At 36.3% G+C, this 20,521-nt stretch overlaps 1 protein-coding gene across 1 annotated transcript in view; it reads left to right on the forward strand.

The window, feature by feature from the left end:
• RP1 (RP1 axonemal microtubule associated) overlaps positions 1–20,521 on the forward strand; it is a 186,985-nt gene that overhangs the window by 43,661 nt on the left and 122,803 nt on the right. Inside the window, exons 18-25 of the mRNA XM_049828448.1 lie at positions 166–343; positions 2,025–2,156; positions 8,227–8,429; positions 12,144–12,233; positions 14,968–15,100; positions 15,374–15,525; positions 17,709–17,863; positions 20,369–20,427. Coding sequence (XP_049684405.1) covers positions 166–343; positions 2,025–2,156; positions 8,227–8,429; positions 12,144–12,233; positions 14,968–15,100; positions 15,374–15,525; positions 17,709–17,863; positions 20,369–20,427 — 1,102 coding nt within the window. The remainder of the gene's footprint in view (positions 1–165; positions 344–2,024; positions 2,157–8,226; positions 8,430–12,143; positions 12,234–14,967; positions 15,101–15,373; positions 15,526–17,708; positions 17,864–20,368; positions 20,428–20,521) is intronic.

Below are 20,521 nucleotides of genomic sequence, written 5' to 3' on the forward strand. Positions count from 1 at the left end.
TATACGTGTGTGTGTGTGTGTAATAATGTAGGACATTGTGAAGAACCTAAACTTAATCTGAAATGTTAATAGAAGTTAGTAATATTTAAGTCTTAAGAAACATCCAACTTGCCTTGCTACATCAATTCGATTGTTGAATTCACATTTCTGTTTTCAATTTCCTAGGGCACAGGTGATGAATACTGTCACTTTAAAATTGAGAAGAATTTGGAAACTGGATCTGTAAGTCTAGAATCAGTGCGGAATAAAGGGATATATGTTGGTCTCCTGCCAGATGGCCAGACTAAGCCAGTCATTAACACTGGAGAGACAAACATTTTTTTCTACCCACAGGTCATCAAATGTATGTAATTTCTTAATATTCTATGGTTTGCTTTAGTGATTAGTGTTTCTGAATGACAAATTCAAAGCAAAAGAGTAAAAGATAGATTGACACCATTTCCTTTGTTGTGTTTCAGTAGTTTTAAAGGTGAAAAATTTATTGCGCCCACACTTAATTTCTCCTATGTAGTTAGTTAATTTTTCTTAATTTCTTTCTTTTTATAACAATAAATGATGCAGAAGAAATCTATTTCTTTACTGAACAAATAAACTTTTAACACAAGAATCGAAACAGGTGACAAGTTAGAGATGGAGCTGACTTCCTGGGTCTATTCCCCATTCTGGCCACAGATTATGGAAGCCTGGGAGATGTTGTCTTGCTGTCAGCTATACCACAGTCTTTCCCAATTTTATAGCAAAAGTAGTAGACTTAAGAGAGGGCCTGCTTGGCTGTGTTCAGTTTCTTTTTGAATGGTGTGAAATACATTGTACTTCCCCCACTAGTGTATTGATAATGTGATTGTTCTGACCCATAGTCAGCTTTGAGAGCTATTGCAGTCAGAAAGCTCCCTCACTAGGGAGCTGACCTGTTCTAGTCAACCAGCCAGGACTCAGAAATTAGCTCTCGGCACACTCTGGATCACCATCACTGGATTGTCTGCTTGTCTCTTCTCCTTCAGGAGAATGAAGTTTTTAATTTGGTGAACAGTTGCTTACCAAACATAGCCAGCTGACTTGGACTATAACTGAAGAAAACAGTGGAATTACAGTACCTTTATTCTTATCTGGTGGACGTAGTCATAGAGACCAAGAAATGAAACATCTTATGAAAATGCTAAACTAGCCATCAGTTTAAAATTGAGAATTCGGTCAGATTTTTGCCACACACAGGCAGATCAGAGTCATTTTGAATGCTCTGACCAGCAAAGGAAAAGTATCAAAAGATACAACTGGTCTTATTATTAACTGAGATATACAGAAGCATTATAAAAGTCACTGTAATGGCATCCCTACCATTAAGTCCCTACTCGCTACAAGGTGACAAGAATATTTCAGTCACTGTGTCCTTGTAGAAATGAGGAAAGTATTTTCGTTTGCCACTTTTTGGAAGGGCAGGATTTTCAGTGGAAATTCTCAACAAAGCAGGGCTTACTGATGCCATTAAAATAAAGCTAAATGTTACTTCATTACAGGCTTGGGTTCTCCTGAATCCTTGTTACTCAGTAAAAGAAAGATAAAAGGAGTCGACATTTTGTATGAATGAGAGCAACCAAGATTGTCTGCCACTTCATATTATCAGAACCGGTCTATAGCTGTTTTCATTTCAGCATCCCCGCTCTTAAGAAAGGAAACATTGCGGGGGGGGGGGGGGGGGGGGGGGAGGGAGAAACTTACCTTGGGGAAAATGACTTTTTAACAAGTCATTTTATTCATACATCAATGTTAAATGGTTACTTAGATTTTCAAAGCAGTAAAGGGGCTTTTATTGGTATGCCAGATTTTCTTCCACTTTTTGTGGCATGCTGCCAACAATAAAAGCTAATAATAGCTAGTGGCTGTGCAATACATAGAGAAAAGATTTTGGTGTCCACTCTGTTGAACAGTTACGAGATCTGTTTGTCACTGAACATACGGGAAGCTTCTAAGCAAGAAAAAGCAAATGATTTGTAGCTGGTGACAGAATTTACATTTCATTGTTTTAGTTGGCCGGCAAGAGCCTATGGGAACTTCTGCAGCAACCAATCAAGAGAAGAAAGACTTCAGAGAACCTCAGCTCCAACCAGCAAAAGCCCAGAAGCCAGTATCTCAAAGCCTTTCAACTTTTCCACCCTCAAGTAAGCAACAGTTTACAAACGAGTTGTGATATAGCATTATGTTGTGTCTGCCCTCCATGCACGTTTGCAGTGACTTACCTCAGGAAGGACAATGAATAGCTTTTCTAGACTATTGACTTATGCATGCATACATGCAACATAAAATACATTACCAGTTATTGTTTTTTGAAAGGGCATTGGAATGTGTTTTCTTCATAAGGCAACTATCAGCATGAAACTGTTGAATAATTTCACATTACTTTTTTTTTTTTTTTAAAATAACTAGCCATCTATCATAAAGACTATTTCTGTGGAAGTGAAGAGATCGATGTGATACAGAGCCCAATCCAAAGCAAACTGACAGTAATGGAATATTTCTCATTTATGCTCTCTCTCACACTTATGTTTTCTGCTTTTTTATTCACTGGGGGAAAGAGTAAGGTTTTGGTGCATTGCATGCCAGCTTTATACCTATATTTAGGCAGGTAGGAATAGATAAACAATGTTCTGGTCATGCTTCTGGAGTGATAGTCTACCAGATGTGTTCTATTAGAATAATCAACCACTTTCTTCTTTAGCTACAGAAATTGCATAAATGGCCTAAGGCAATGATTTCCCCAACTCAGAAATTTTACAGGGATATTCAGCATCTTAGTAATCAAAGCAGGTGTGACTAAGGAACTAAACAAAACAGGGAATGAAACCTCTCTTAAGGAGTGGAGATGATCATGTTTGCTTCCTACCTCTCTTTTACTTCAAAGTACCCAAAGACCCTGTCTGCACAGCCTGAATTGTGTCACATCGCCTTGAAAAGCAGATGGGATAAATGGGAACTACTGGGCTCCACACAGCACACTGAGGCACATTCACGCCGTGGAAAAATATCTCCTACCTTGAGTGGGCTTTAAAGACAAGATTATATTAGCGCTTCCACTGCAGGAGACATGCTTAATCGGCTAGAGGTAGTCCCAAAGGCATTCACGTAGCAAATAAGTCAGATGGTTGCTACTTTGGTTTTGAGCTTGGTCTTCAGACTGCAATTTCAAAGTGTACATGAAAAGTCTGGCAATGGGAACAAGACACCAAATATGGCATACTTGTTCAAAGGGTATAATGTGAAGTATCAGGAAGGATTTTAAATAAATTCAGTTGAACCAAAGTATGCTGGTTAAATTTAAAGCATAGGTGTGGGCTATTATTAATTACCATTAATTGTTTCTGTCAATGTTGATTCCATTCTTAGCTCAAAACACCTGCTTTCCCTTTCTAATCTATCAGACTTCATGTCGTATCATTGTGTCACAAAGCCTTCCCAAAGTGTCGTGGGTTGTCAGCAACTGGTGAGGTATGTTGTATTTGAAACCCATGGCAACAATACACAAGCCATCAAACCTGTTTTCAGAGAAGCTGGATGTTTTTAGGGTTGGATACAAAGGATCCTTTTATAGAAGCAATATCTGCCGTGAAATTGGTTACAAAGAGTCTATAGCACTTAGTAGGAAGTATTTCTCACATTTATAAATGTAGACTCTGCTTATGCAAAATGAATAGAAATATCAGTTACTCTGCCCTTCAAAGAAAATGTTCTTTAGTAAGATATTTTCACTTGGAATACTTGAAAGGTAACTGACTTTTGATATGCCGAGGTGAGCCTTTATTTTTAAACTGATATTCATTAAATACTAATTTGCTTTTTTCACCCCCAGTTAACATTCAAAAAAGGGTGATGTTTGTATTGAGTGTACAATCCAGCAGTACGCCTAGCATCCAAACTCAGAGCAGATTAACCCTTAGGCTGACCAGGCCATCTTTTGTATGTCTGTGTCTGCTAACCAGTAGTTGTGTTTTTGTTGTTTTCACAAATGATAACTGATTTAGGATTAATTAAACTGAAAACAGTGTTATAGCAGTTGGGGCTTCTCCTGCTGCAGTGTGAGTTCTCTGTCCCTCAAGAAACTTCTTTTAGTGTACAAGGATGATGGCAGGTCCCAGCTTCTACCTAAGAGCTCACAGGATGGAGATACTAGAGTGAGTGTCACAGACAAGTCAGCTAAAAGGCATGCAAAAGACTACATTATAGACTCAAGACCAATCAAATGTGCTGCCCAAAACAGAAGGGCCCAAAACAGAAGGGAAATAACATATATATGGTTAGAGGACCACAAAGTCTAGGGATAAAGTAAATGAAGCAGAAGACACTAAAAAACTCAAACCAAAAATCGTGGGGTTTTTTTTAAACTCCTTTTTACTCCTCTGTTACCAATTGCAAAAGCAAGCCAAAACCAACAGCCCTGCTGAAAATATAGACATGGGTCATATTATGTATCAGCTAGCAAGCATGCACAAATCTTATGGGATTTTCCATATGACATGGTACTGGGGATTTCCTCTTTGCTTGTTCCTTGTGTTTCTCAAATCATGTTTAAATTTCAATGGTGAAAACATGTCTGTGTGTGCCAGTGAAAGCAAGGGGAGAGATGTCATTGGCTTCCATGACACAAATGCAGTCTGTGACATCGAGAACATCTTTGTGGTTTGGTATTAACAAATTGTATTGCTGATAAATGATTTCTATACTAGTTACTATTAATTTTTAATATATTTTACTTACAAGAGAAAATAAGATACAAGTCAAATCTGATCTCATTTCCATTTGGTTTACATTGGAAATGATGATACAAAAAGATGTAATAAAATTGCACCAACTTTATTATCCAAGCTTCTGCTCTAGAGATTAATTTTTCTGATGGTTCATTTCAAAAGTGTCACTCAATCATATGTTCTTCTGGGACAAGATAATTTTCTTTTTGCTTTAGATTTAGGATAAGTAAATAAAAAAATAAAGTTATGTTTATGAAACTTTGTGCAGGATTGTGGCTTCCTCGTTCTCATGCAGGCCTATCAGAATGAATTTTTTTTGCAATAGATTTACAGCATGGTGTCATGAAGTGTTGTAAACTCCCATGACTAATGCAGGGAACCATCAAATCCTCTTTACAGACTGGAATATTTTTGGCCTGTAGCAAATCAATGCCACTGATTTCCATTTGTAAGAAGAGCCAGTAAATTATGAGGCAAAAAGCATTCCAAGCCTGTGAATTGTTTGGGCATTATAATTGTTTTCAAGAGATAGTAGTCTGAGATTGCAGTAGCTGCTTTCGGTAGCAATAGTCGGAGTATGGAATTCTTGTGCTAAGCATATGGAGCAGCCTGGAATTCCTTATGTTTGTTGAATACCTGTGCATTTTGTGAAAATTTTCATCTCTTTGCTGTAAGAAAGATGTGGGTTTAGAAAGTTGGAAGGAACTGTAGCTTTCAGTTACAAGTGAGAAGCTAGGTAACTACAGTTACAGAAAGTTATATAGTCAAGTTCTCAAAAATATTTATTATACCAAAGCAACTACTTTGCTGTAGTTCTATTTCAGTCACTGAAAGACAAGTGTAATTAAGTTTTTATTTGGGTAAAGATAAGATATTTGCCTTTTGCTTTATTTTTGGTGTGTGGATTTCCTTTTTTTCTTTCAGAATATCTTGCTTTCAGTTGTGATGAAGGTTACAATAAAAACAGTGATTATTATGACACTATTGACTATTTCTAAATTACTATTACCATTCCAAAGTCATACTACTCCTGTTGGAAGCACTGCTGTAAAAGTCATGCTACTACAGTTTTGAATTTCCTAAAAATAGATTAACCAAACTTTAGACTCTTTACTAGAGCTGAAATTTCCTCTGATTCCAGAAGTTAGCCTTTATTTATTAAAGAACTTTGTACTGGATCCTAATTCCTTTGCAATTTCTCAGGCAGTTATTTCACATCAGTTCAGAGCTGAATGCTAGTGGATCATAATTCAGGTTCCGTGCTGTAGTTACCAAGTTGATTTAACCTATAGGGCAACCTGATGATCCAAGCAACTATATAATTCCTTTTGAGTACAACCTTTAAGAAAAAAAGCATTTGTTTAATATCATTAAAGTGACATTTGAGGAAATTTAAAGGGAAGATCAGGACCATATCTTGGTATTGAATTGATAGTTTTTCACTTACCCAATTTTCTTCAGCGATGTTTCAGCAGGATGTGGAATTTGTTGCTCGTAAAAGTTTATTAAGAAGCAAGACTCAAGGATTCCAAACTGTTTTCCACTTTGCCTTCAAACTTCTATTTCAGTGCTAGCAACAGAGCACAGTCAGATAAATTTTGCAAATTTCTGTCACAGGTATTCCTTTATTTTGTTTATTATTTGTACTGGTCTTGACTGGAATGGACTTAACTTTCTTCACAGCAGTCTGTCTGTTGCTGTGCTTTAGCCCGGTGACCAAAGCAGCGTTGATAACACAGCGATGTTTTGGCTGTTGCTGAGCAGTGCTTGCACAGCACTGAGTCCATCTCTGTTTCTCACTCTGCACTCCACGCGAGCAGGTGGGGGGGACGATGGCAAAAGGCTGGGAGGGGACATAGCCAGGAAAGCTGACCCCAACGGACCAAAGAGATACTCCATACCATATATTGTCATGCTCAGCAATAACACTGGAGAGGAGTTTTTCCAAAGTAGTCATTCCTCGGGGACTATCTGGGCATCATTCCACTGGTGGTGAGTGACTGCTTTTGCATCACTTGTTTTCCTGTTGGTCTGGGGGTTTTTTTAGGTTGGGGTTTTTTTTGCCCTTTTTTTTTTTTTTTCTTTGAAGTAAAGGCAGTTTAATAAATGAAGAGAAAAACTCCCTCCAAGAGAAACCCAGTAAGGTATTTTTATCAAGCAAATAAAAAAGCAAAGGGTTCTGAAAGCAAGGTATGTAGTACAGCAGAAACATATATAGTGATGCATTGGGAATTCTTCAACAAATCCGTATCAGTAGCTATTTATGAAATCTGCAAAATTGTCAGTGAATTCCATTACGTGTTTGGAGCCTCTGGACTCCAAAAGCTTGGTTCATAGAAAGCTACTTAATGGATGAAGAATGAGCTGGGGGATACAAAAGAAAATCTGCAGCACAGATTGTATTCATTATGGTTAGCATATTAGAAAGTCTCTTTGCAGTTGCATGAAAAGGCCTCATGAAGAGCAGCTTGGGAATCCCTGCAGGAAACAGCATATTGACAATGCGTTGGTTCGTCTTTTCAAATTTTGGGTTTATATCTGCCTCTTGTGTCAGAGCAGATTATAAATTCTTGTGGGCAAGGACTCCCTCTTTTGAAGAGGACGTCTTGGTCAATGGTCTCATTATTGAAAAGTACTGTTCCAGGCATCTGATGTTTGTAAACTCCACTTTGATTAGAATACTCGGAACTAAATTCCTTCATCCCAAGAGAGTGTGTTTTTTCATATCTCATGTGCAGAGGTGCCATTTGACATCTTTGCATACATATATATATATTTCTTTTAAGGGTAGGTGAAAGATAACTAGGTGTTATTCTAAAGTGAAAGACATGTTTTCCAAAATTATATTTGCTCAGCTGTTAAAGCTGTGAAATTTATTCATAAAGTGGTACTGTGCTGCTATTGTCTCATTCATGCAGAACCTGCCTTAGCCCAAATGCTGGCACTCTGTTGTTGGGCAAAGGTATATTGTGCTCTTTTTTGAGTACTTTACACTATGTAATTAATATTTAATTTGAAGAAAGAAGAAAGTTAAATTCCTTAATATTTCTTTTTCATTTGAAATGAAAATTGTGTCTATTCTCAGACGTGTGATTCTGCTAATAATGTCCCAACACCAGGCATTAGAGGAGTATTTACAAGTAATTCTACTCGTTTCTAAATGTCAGGCTAAGGAACCAGAAATGTTGATTTAATGGCCGTCGTTCTGCATCGTGGCATCCTTGCTCTACACCAGAATATGTATGAAGAATAATATGATGATAGTACATGTGAGAGATACTCGTTCTTTTCCAGTTGATTCTTGTAGCTCAGCTAATCAGTACATTTTAGTCTAGACAAGAAACATAAATCAATCTTTTCAGACTATCTCACTTGCCATGAAAAAATACAATCCCCTCTCTGTTATGGTCTCCTTATGTGCTGAAGTTACAACAGCGACTGGCAGTTTCATGTCGACTTTCATCTCCCACTAATGTTCTGTATTTCACAGAGGAAATGAGAAATCCCCAAGGTGGTGAGTGTCCCCTTCCTTCAGATGATGAATGGAAAGTGTCAATACTGACAGGAAATCCAGGAACTGAAGCAAATGTCATTCTCTGGATATATGGAGACAGAGGAGTATCTGGACCAATAAGTCTTGGCAAGGACAACAGAAAGCAGCAGTTTCTTCCTAGGCAGGAGGATGAATTTCAGGTAGCTAATGAAGGCTAAGAACATTATTTTAATGTGTACCTTTCCAAAGATTATTCTGTCATGCAAAAAGAAAAAATGTTTTTCTCCTATGTTTCCTGCATACAATAAATCTCTATTTAATCTCTATGCATTAAATCAGCTTGGTGCATATAGTTAGCAACAGAGGAAATGCTCTTTCTTTTAACCCCCTCTCCTTCATATAGTAGCCTAAATGGGACAACTGCAGGAGTAAATTGATTTCTTTAAGGTAATTGATTGGAAACTAGCTTTAGAAACTATCCACTGCTAAACAAACCATGTCTGATGTAAGACTTGTATATCATTTAGGGATCTTTAGCAATGAAATCTTCATGCATACAGTTTTCAAAACATACTATAAAATGTATACCTTGGAACTGGTTCAGTTAAAGATGAAAAACCTTTTTCAGCTGCCATATTATAGATTGCTGAAATGCCAGAATCTTTACCTATGGAATGACTAAAAGCCTAATAAAATCTACATGTTTTTATGTCATGAAAACGCAAAGAGTTCTGCTATTATTTAAGAATAACCCCACCTCTATTGTAATAAGGAAATTACATCTAGGTAGGCTGAGAAGAAATTCTCAAAGGGACTAAAACTTCTGTTTTGCTTAAATCTTTCTGTCTGAGATGCATGTAACACGTTGCTTTTCATCTAACTAAAGAAGTTATATTTTTCACATTTTGTGCAAATTTTTTTTCTGCACTCATCAAGTCTTCTAATACAATCTTGGCACAAACCAAGATTGTTACTGTCAATAATATTAATAATTATACTCTCTATGAATAGGGCATAGGCGGGAAGATAACCAACTGTAATGTTCATTTTCTAAGCCTGTAGGCTATATATTATGATCCATGGGGAATCCTGTTCTCCTAATTAGTGAATAATTTATAAGCAACATTGGGTAATGGTATGTTTGCAATGCTAATCCATACATTCTTAAGAGATGGACCAATTTTTCTTCTCTAAAATAGATACTGTCCATTATGGCTGTGCGCTGTGGATATTGATCTTGTGAAAGAGCAGAATCTTTCAGCACCTGGGGCTACTACTATGATTCTTTACATCATGCTGACACTATTGCTTTCAGGCATGAAACAGCAAATGTCACCAAAGTGCTTTTCACTCTTTAATCTGCAGTACATAAATACACAGAGAAAAAGCCTATGAGTAAGAGCTCGCTCTTTTTCTTTTACCTTTAAACTTTATCCAGTACTTGTTTAGCAGGATAAGTCTTGAAATGAGGATAAGAACGCAAGACTTAAAAAAAAATTACATCTTTTTATCATTTACATCTTTGAGCTTAACATGGTTTCACTGATATTTTGTAGAGAAGAAAATAATAAATTTTATTTTTAAAAGTAATCAATCATAGGTTGGGCTGGGAGTTCTAGGAAGAAAACAGCTTCTGAAAGCCTATAATAATCAGGCAATTTGGAGTCAGTTTTCTTTACCCTTTCACTTTATCAGCAGTATGCACAACTATGAAAAACTATAGTTTGAGTAGAATTATCTTGAGAAATGAAAACCATTCATATGTGGCCTTCCTTCTCTTACCTCACTCATGTGAGTAGTCATTGTCTGTTTGATCCTTTCTAAGACCATGAATGAGAAAAATCAAGAAGGATACCAGAGGGCGGCTTCTAGGAGACCTCCGCTTGTTTTAGGCAGAAGTCACTCTTTGCATTCTGACAAAGTTCAGTACATTTATGTTTTGTATTGGTACATGAAATGATCATACAACTTTTTTTTTTTTTAACCAAAAGTCTAAAGAGGAATTCATTAGAACAAACAGACAACATAACAGCAGTGTATATTCGGTGAACAACGAGCTCTGTGAATAGAAGACAGTATCTCATATTACTCAAGAAATGGGTTGGTTTGCTTGTGAAATGTGGGAAATGACAATAGTTGTTTTTTCAGTCGAGCTCTATACATGCCCTTACTTTACTACTGCTTTAATCCCAAAGTCTCCAAGTTACCTCTAACAAGACTACTTATAGAGAGAAATATTATGCAGCATAAGCAAGGATATCAGAATCTGACTCCACAGAACAAAGCTATTTTCTTAAGTTGATGGAAAAGACAGGAACCATATTGTCACACCAGTGTTGCAAGCCTGGAGTTAGCATTTATTTTGTTAATCAAATTCAGGTCGATGTAGCAACTATACCAATATAAATACAGGTGTGAATTCCCCAGATCCTTTTTCAAACAACCATTGTGATTTACTGAGTGCATTTCAATGTTGTGGAAATCAAGGGTAAAAGTTGTTTGCTTTTAGAAATCTTTGACTAAAGCCTGGTAACACTCTGACTGTAATAGAAGTTTGTTATACAAAAGCACAAAGAGACAGCAAAAAGCTGATGTAGGAACTGAGGCAATTCTGGCCTCTGAAAAGAGAAGAAGTCTTTTTATTAAAAAAAGTAAAGAACAAGTGGATAATCTACTAGTACGTGTTTCTAAGAGAATGAAAAGAAAATAGTTTTTGTAGAGTGTAAATAGCTTTTTTGGATGTAAATGATGAAGTGGAATAGGCTGTTACCAACATTTTACTAATAGAATTATTTGAGAAATAATATGATAAGGCACTTACTTTTCCTTTCCTAGCAGTACATTACAAATTATCTAAAATGATTTATGCCCACTTTAAATAATGGTTAAACTTCAAATAAACCCCAGATAAGTGGGATAGGATAAGGTTGCATAGAGTAGATTTCATAAGTAAGAGCACATATAATTCTTGAAAGTGCAAATGAATGCAAATCTTAGTCAGAAAATTAAGATAGTATCAGTAATTTTCAAAGTTTTGCAGATGTTCTGCCAGCTTTTGAGAGCTTATTCTTTAAGGTGTCCAAAAGTTTATATTCTTCACTTTGACATACTAGGGTTTATGGTCATGTTGCTGTGCTGCATTACGAAAGATTTGTGACCTGTTTAGTGGATTTAATTTTGTATTCCACATTTCTCTCATGAATAGCTCTCACCAACATTTTTTAATTTTCATCTTTGAAGAGTTCAAGTATGTGCCAAATCATTTCCCCGGCAAGCATTGTGATTTTACTAGGCTATAATCTTGTCAAATCCTGATCCTATAATACAAAATCTGCCAATCAAATGTTGTGTGCCACTACTCAGATGCTACAGTGGTTCAGAGAAGTCTGGAGCCAATTGCAAAAATAAAGATGCAGTTTTATTTACCTCCACACACTCCCCACCCTGTGCCACCATGTGCCACCATGTGATGTAGCTATATTTTTTCCAGAAATGCAGCCCAAATTGAATGAATGGCAAAATGTGCATAAATGAGAACTGGAATTTTGAGTTATTTCACATGTGATGATTAAAAATATGGGAAGAGAAATGTTTAGGGTTTGTTGTTTTTTTTGTTGTTGTTGATTTTTTTGTTTTTTTGGTGTTTTTTTTTTTTTTTTCCAATATGTCCTGAAGGCTCTAACAGTTTTAAGCATGGAATTCATAGCCCTGTGCTTGCAATTAGGATACTGCTTCTTCTATATGAGTGGGGGCCTGAGACTGAAATATCTTTTAATCATGAATCTGATACAGTTTTAGTTTGCAAGGCATGGCCTTACTTAATCAGCATGCAGCCTCTATCGCACAAGTTTAAAGTATACATTATATATATTTTTGTCTGTAGTTATATGTTTTATTGTTCTGGCTTTATTCAGGTTAAAATAAAAAACATTGGGAATATCTACAAGATAAGAATTGAACTCGATGAATTACTGAATGAACAATCAGAATGGAACTTACAAAGGGTGAGATTTTTTTTTATGGTGATTTTTTTCTGCTTTAATAATTTTTATATGAACTAAAAGCCCATCTTTTCATGAAGTCACAGCTTCATAAATCAAAAATGCTGATTGTGATATGTTCTTATTGTTTTGTCTTCTTAGGTTGCTTTAGAGATGACAAAAGCACTCATACAGTTAATCTCCTGAAAGCTGGAAATATGTGGCATTATTTTGCAATTATTCCTAATTCATGTCGTTCATAGATACCAATTTTAGAATATGGATGGGTTCTACCAAGTTTTGCTTTCTGAAAGCTTGCCTGTACTCTTCAGTGTGTGTTAGGAAGAGTCTAGCTATAAATTCCAGCTACGAAATATTGAAAATGATGGAGAAACAGTTATCCCATGGCAAGTACACGTGAAGAATGAACAAATTTTGCTTAAGAGTAGGCTAGTCCTAATTGCCCCAAATATAGCTCACGATTGAGACCATTTTCAGGGAAAAAGAAACTGCCTTTTTTTTTTTTATTTTTTTTTTTTATTTTTTTTATTTTAGTGAATGAATTCTTCTTTTCTGTTTTGACTCTATTTTTGTCATGATATTTAGGGATGTTCACCAGATTAAATTCATACTAAATTCTTGCTAACACTGATCCCCATGTAAGATTTATTTCAAAATTGCACATAACTATTTGTCTTCTGTTTCTTATTATTTTGAAACTGTAAAAGACACAAGGTTATCCTCCAGCTTTTAATTCATCTTAAAAAACCTGATTTAGACAACCAGAATTACACAGTAATAACAGATTTTGACATTAACCCAAAGCCCTTAACTGTAACTGTACCAAAACTGAATGAAAGTATAAATATTTCAGTTGCTCAAATGGTTGCAAGAATCTTACTTTCCATTCTGGTGGTTACAAAATATTTTTTTAACATTTTGGTCCAAATTTCATAGGTTAACCCTGGGATTTCAAATGTTTCTTTTCACAGAGAGAAATAAATGAGGTTGAAAGCTGTGGTTTTCTGACAAAGCAGTTAATATTTGCGATTGTTATGAATCAGCAGGGGGAGCTCTGCCAATAAACATGAGAGATTAGGAATCACTGTTGCAAAAGTTAATTTAATGTTAGAATAAATACATACTTTAGTGTTAAAAGAAGTGTTTGTTTTGCTTAATATTTTATTGGAAAAGTGAGATAAAAGCATATATTGTCCTAATTTCCTAAGTGTTAGAATTTGAATGTGAATACTTGTTTTCATAATTTTGTTTGCAAGGCTTGTGCATACTATATACCCATTCAAAACACAACTGCAGAAAGACAATTTGTTGGCACTGATTTCCTTTTGCTAGTGAAGGCCTACGGAAAAGCTGTTGTAAGCATCGCTGTAATTCAAGACTTGTTGTGGTTTAACCCCAGCCAGCAACTAAGCACCACGCAGCCGCTCACTCACTCCCCCCCACCCAGTGGGATGGGGGAGAGAGTCAGAGGCAAAAAGGTAAAGCTCGTGGGTTGAGATAAGAACAGTTGAATAGAACAGAAAAGAAGAAACTAATAATGATAATAGTAACAATATTAAAATGAAAACAACAACAATAATAATAATAATAAAAAAAGGATTGGAACATACAAGTGATGCGCAGTGCAATTGCTTACCACCCGCAGACCAATGCCCAGTTAGTTCCCAAATGGGGATTCCCTCCAGCCCCACTCCCCCCAGTTTATATACTGGGCATGACATCCCATGGTATGGAATACCCCTTTGGCCAGTTTGGGTCAGCTGTCCTGGCTGTGCCCCCTCCCAACTTCTTGTGCCCCTCCAGCCTTCTTGCTGGCTGAGCATGAGAAGCTGAAAAAATCCTTGACTTAGTATTAATACTACTTAGCCACAACTGAAAACATCCGTGTGTTATCAACATCCTTCTCATACTGAACTCAAAACATAGCACTGTACCAGCTACTAGGAAGACAGTTAACTCTATCCCAGCTGAAACCAGGACAAAGACCAAGAAAAAACTGCTCCCGTAAAAGAGAGGAAAAACTGCTTTAGTTATAGGACATGAGTAAGACAGGTATCATAAGGTATGGTGGCAAATAGCTTGAGAATTTGAATTCTGTCTTCAGAGGAATAAATAGAGGGCACTGGTACCCAGGCTGTCTTTTGTTCTGCAGAAGAGCCAAATATAATACAAATTGATTTAAGACTTCAACATATCCTCTCCTTGCCAAAGTTCAGAAGGATATAGATGATGAGTTTCATCCTGTTTTCATTTTAATATAAAAATGTGTCAATCTTTCCACATCTTCCAAAAGCTCAGTCTCACCTAAACTCACTTATCAGAAAGTTTTCAGTCTTCAGTACTCCAGATAATGTTACATAGAGGTGGTTCACTAACAGAAATCAGAGTTGGTGACATTTCTTATGGCAAAAAAAAAAAAAAAAAATCAATTACAGACTTTTTCTGTTCCAAGAATAAGATAATTTTAAAGTCCAAGGCATATTCAAAGAATAGAGGCTGGCAGTTTCAGCTGCAATACCACGGGTGTGAATAAAGATCCTTTCTAGCAAGGAGTCAAGTTGCAAAGTAGTGCCAAAATAAAAATGTTTTCATACTGCAGTTTTATATGTCATATTTACTCATCATGTTATTGTTTTCTGAGATAGAAGAGAAGATACAGAAAAATAGGTTTTGCTTTTGAGAAGCAAAGCACTGGAAAGAGTGAACTGAGTCATAGTTGGAATTGCTTCTTCTCTAGGTGACACTGCAACATCTAAAGAGCAAGAAAACACTGAATTTTCCAGCAAACACGTGGTTGTCAAAGAATCATGATGATAGAGATTTTCTCTGTGAACTTCCAGCAGTGGAAGCTGGAAAACCTATCTATCCAAGTATGTGTGTACTTCAGTTGCACAGTTACATGTATATCAGTTACCTGGTTTTCAGTATTAATGTCATTTGCATTTTATTACATCTATTTATACAGCTGTATATTCATACATGTGGTCTTAGCAATCTTAAAAACAGATAGTTAGACTGATTTCTGGAGAATATATTCCAGCAAATTAATTGCAAATCAAATGTTCTAGCATTGTTTCCATTAAGCTAGAGTGGTGAGTAAAATGATTTGTGATTATATATGTATTTTCATCTTTTTTTGGAAGTTGTTTTATACCATGTTTATGTCTACACTGGTGACATGGAGCAAGCTGATACAGATTCTGAAGTTTATCTGTGTATCTATGGAAAAAGAGGAGATTCTGGTCTAAGACTTCTGCATAAATCTGGTATACCAGTGACATTTCAGAGAGGAATGGTAAGTCAAACTTAAGGAAAATAATTTTACACTAATCCAGGAATAACTAGAATGAGTAAAAACACAGGTAGGAAAAGGGGGAGAAAAATGATATGAAGACCCCCCCCAATAGGATGATGAGAAGAGCTGTCTGTGAATATAAAACATATTCTGTCAAGTTTTAATGAGTACAGCTGATTCCAAAGCACCGCACAGAAATCATTCCATGATTCCAGATCTTAGTAGGATGGTTCGTTATGTATTTCTTTTAATGTATAGTAGTACAATACGGTGATTAATGCAGGGCAGATTTAAATTGATTTTTCTTTCAGTTACCTCCAATCCCCTCCGTAAGTGAAGTATACATCATCCTGATTTTCTGCGGTAGTGTATGGTTGAATTTCAGGAACTACTGAATTTAATCTTAGCTCTGCCATTAGCTTTCTTATGACCTTCTGTGAAGCCTGTTTCTTCCTTTGTGAGCTATTGAGAACTAACACTTGTGTGTCTAACAAATGGTATCAAGCTGTTTGGAATACTTCATCACAAAATAAAAAGCCGTATCTAAAATGCTAAGCATAAAAATAACCCACTGGGAAACTTCAGAGGTATCTATACTATTTAAAAATATATGTTTTATACCACTACTAATGTATTAGTTATAAAGTTCTATTCCAACTGCAATTCAGGATTTAAGTGGAGTTTTCCAGGGGAATTATTCTAACCAAACTGATAGTAAATGCAGCCTATCATTTATACAGGGGTTAAGGGTGGTGGCTCAAAATACACTTTTTTATGGAAATGGGTGACTGAGACAGTGGATTGTATGCAGCAGCAGTGCAGGGCCCGGCATATATCATTTTATGACAAAAGCAGTTGAATGCTGACTTGAAAAAGTTCATTTAATTCCTGCCCTGGATATGCTACGTGATATTGGGCAAATCACTTAAAGTAAAGCTTCCCTGGGTGAACGCTTTTTGTATGCTTCTGTTTTGCTGCATAACCAGTTTAATTTCCGAGCAACCATAGCTGTAAATGAGGTTTGTTCAAAGAGAATTCTGCTCTGGACACAGTGAACTCCTTGAAATGCTGAATATGCTGATAAATTAACCCCTCTGTTTCTCAGTTGAGCAACCATACTACTTTGCACCTTGACAGCTTTTGACAATAATCTCTGTACTTTAACTATATAGGTAAAATGAAGCATTATGCAGAGGGCCTTTAGAAAAATAGATTTCAGCGTTTGCAGAAAACTCTGGGGTACTATGGAAAAAGTGCAAAAGCGAAGTCACTGGGGAAAGCAGTTCTGCTTCACTGAACCGTTTGGGTGGTTGTGGTAAATAATGCAGAGGGTCATCAAGATAATGAAGATAAAAAGTAGTATTAAAAAGCTGCAGTCCTGCCTGTGCACAATTTGAGGCAGGGGATCCGTCAGAGAGGATAGCTTGTGATCATATATTACATATACACAAGGGAGAACTAAAGTTGCACAGTCAATCTCAATTCAGCCGTTTACTAAGGACTGAGAACTTTACAGATACGAATTTTCCAATGCAGTTCTTTTCTTTATTTTCCTTTTACTGAGAAGTGTGACCTGAACCGTTACATTTAGAGAGAGAAAGCTATATGCTTTTTATTGTGACAGAAAATTACCAGCCTGAACCTTTCACCTGATCAGCTTCATGCTCCTATGAAAACAAACTTGCCGACTTGTAAGCTCAGGCCTAAATGAATAAGGGGAAAGTGGCATGTCAGATTTTAGTCTTTTAGAGCAGAATAAAATGTAAATAGAGGAGGTGAGAGCAAAAAAGAGAAAAGGATGAGAAAGTCTGTATTTTAAATAAATACCAATAAAGGAAATAATAGCTTTAACTTGTTCTTACCTAGAGAAGAATAATTGTAAATGGTGAGGTATTGAAACAATAGCAAAGGGTTGTGTGCAGCGTTTTGGATGATGGCTGAAGAACCAATTTATTTGGGATTATTACTGCAGTCTGATTTTAGTTGCGTTTTCTCATTTACTCTGATACACAATCAAAAGATGTTTAACTTTTCAGACCCAAACACTTGGAATACAGTCGAGCTGTCATTAAAAACAGCGGGAAACTGTACATTGTGAGAGTTAACTGGCTTTTAAAATACTTCAACTTTCAGACTGACTTAGTGGTGGCAAATTGCGGAGTGCTGTCTCCTCGCTCTTCTAGGTCAATGCATTTGGAGTGGAAGCTGTATCTCTTGGAGAGCTGCAGAAGGTGCTGTTGCGCTGTGAGGCTGGTGCCAAGTCCCAGTATTGGTACTGTGATAAAGTCATTGTCAGAGAAGCTGAGAACAATTTGGAGTATGTTTTCAATTGCGAAAGGTAGTTTTTACAAAACTGTTCTTAAATATGGGTCACTAACAGTATTAGGCCAATCAGTGTACTAAATATTAATTTTCCGGGGAAAGGCAAATTTGGACTATTTTGCAGTTTCACAAAATCCACAAAATGTGTTCTTCCAGAACAGATTGCTCGAGTTAATATGCTGTGTGGTCCATAGCAAAGGTTAAATGCTTATATTGTGGCTTTTTTACTAGATTGTACAGTGCAGGCTTATCACGCAAGGATCAGTGCTACAAGTGTGACTTACCGATTCAGGAAGGGAGGATAAAGCACACAAAAAGATTGTAAATTAAATGTATTTCTAAATGGGAAAGAAAACAGATTTGCCATCCGGAAGTAGCATTCACTCTCTTTCTGAACAACAGCATTGCCAGAGAGACAAACGTGATGCCGAAAGTCAGAATTATTTTGTGGTCCTTCCATTTAAGTTATTAAACCGGCATCCTAAAAATCAATTGATAAACATTGTGGTTTGCATGTTTGAAAAAATATTATGGTAATCCCACATCTGGAATTTCCAGTCTTACAGTCTCTCTCATGGGTATGTGCATCATTTGCATGAAATGAAGGAAGCGTAGAGAAATAATGTGACCATCTGAGAAGGCACTAGTGTTAATAATATTGAATTAAAAATATTTAATTAATAATATTCAATAAATGCAGGGTGCCTACTTACTGTGTCTGGATTTTTATGAATTTTTTACATAACCTTGAACAGCTTCTTGCAACTCTTGGTGTCACATCCTCAAAACCAGGAATAAAAATGCCTTCTTACCTTGATAAAACTCTAAAACTGAGTTCTTTCTTTAATCAGTAACAGGTTTTAAAATAGTAGCAGAAGACTGAGGATTTCTCTGGAGTAGATTTGGATGCAGACCAGCTCTTGCTGCTAGCTGTGGTTGCTACCTTTCTAAAAAAATATAGGTAAAATTTCCTAATGGAAGTTTGACAGAGAAATCAGGCCAGCTGCCCACGTCAATCCCGAAAAATCAACTCTGTGTCATAGCTGTCCTCCAGTGGGTAACAGGGCTTAGGGACGACGCACATCAGGGCAACACAGCTTAGGAATGATGCACGTCAGGGCATTTTGCTGTATTAATTCTGTGATAGTTAACACCAGATGTTGACCAGCCAAGTTAGTCAGTGACACACACTGTCAAGAAGAAACAGAGAGAGGTTTTTTTTCATTCCTAACTTTTCTACAAGGAAACACTGCCACTGAAAAAAATTTTAAGTTAGTTAAAATAGATCAGTAATGGGGGTCAGGGGTAGCTTCCATGTTGGCCAAAATGTAAAGCTGAAACACTGTGCTCTATTCAAGGAGGGGAGAAGTTTTTGCTCTTCAGAAATCTCTATAATTTATGCCTCACAGCTTTATTTTACATTGATATTTTATGATACAGATTATGAACAAAATGCTGTATTTTTTCTCATTTAGCCAAGGAGACATCAGCATTTTATCTGACTTAAAAAACTGATATTAGCTTCTGAACATCCAACAACAATTTCAATTTCATTTACACAGTATTTGTTAGTTACAGGCTGATACTTTTTAGCATTTAGGATTGCGGAAGATACCTGTGTGGTCAGGTTTTAGCAGAAGTGATAAAAATAAGTAGTTGTCTAATAAGACAAAGTTTATTTCTTAGGGACTAGTTCTTATATGAATTGGCCTGCTAATGTTTTCAAGGCAAAAAATAAGGAACCTTCAAAAGCTGCTCTGGACTCATCCTGCCCAGTTTATACTGGATTCCCAGCAGGATTCATACGAGACTGAATGGTTTAGGTCATTCCTAGACAGTTGTTGGGAGTGGACCGAGTAAATAAAAACCAACAGCTCAGAAACTTCTTGATTTTTTTTTTTTCCTTGTAGAAAACCAGCTGATTTTTTTACCAAGCGGGAAGAAGCTAAAGGAGTTGGTAATCCATGTTCTGAATGAAAAGGTTTCAAAATTATCCATAGCCTAGAGTAACATGATTAAGAAACCTAACCAATGTTTGCCTTAATTTGTACTATTTCAGACTCATCTATCTGTCCTCAGTTTGTAGGAGGAATAAGGAAGAGCAGTATTTGATTCCATCTTTGGTTATAACACTAAACTTTGATTTTAAGAAATAGTGCAATAGAGACATACAAATGATACTTAGCACTCAATCCATAGTACTGAAAATATGTTCTGTGCCATATTCTTCTGTTTAGCTATACAAATAAGTACAGTCATGCCACATGAGTCTCTTAATCTGACACAGGTATATTTTAGACTTACACAGCTCTTACATTTGCACAAATAAAATTTTTCATTGGGTCAAATAATGTCTATTTTAACATCTATCAAATCAAATGCTAAAATTTTAGAGGTAGAGACTCTTTGCTGTTATATGTATTCAGTATGAAAATAAGATGTGGATCATTGAGTTATATGGTAATGTGGTGGAGAAAATATTGATTCCTACCTGCTTTCTTATTTTCTTTCTCATTCTTAGGTGGCTTCCGTTTACGTCCCAAGATGTAATTCATTCAGAAATTGAGCTGTACCCTCAAGGTAAGGTTTATTGTAACTTTATGGAAGTAAGATCAGTAATTTGTAATTTTTTCCTCTGAATAAATCTGGGCTGAATTTACACTTTAAATATCAG

The sequence above is a fragment of the Accipiter gentilis genome, chromosome 2, assembly GCF_929443795.1.
Source record: "Accipiter gentilis chromosome 2, bAccGen1.1, whole genome shotgun sequence".
Lineage (NCBI taxonomy): Eukaryota > Metazoa > Chordata > Aves > Accipitriformes > Accipitridae > Astur > Astur gentilis.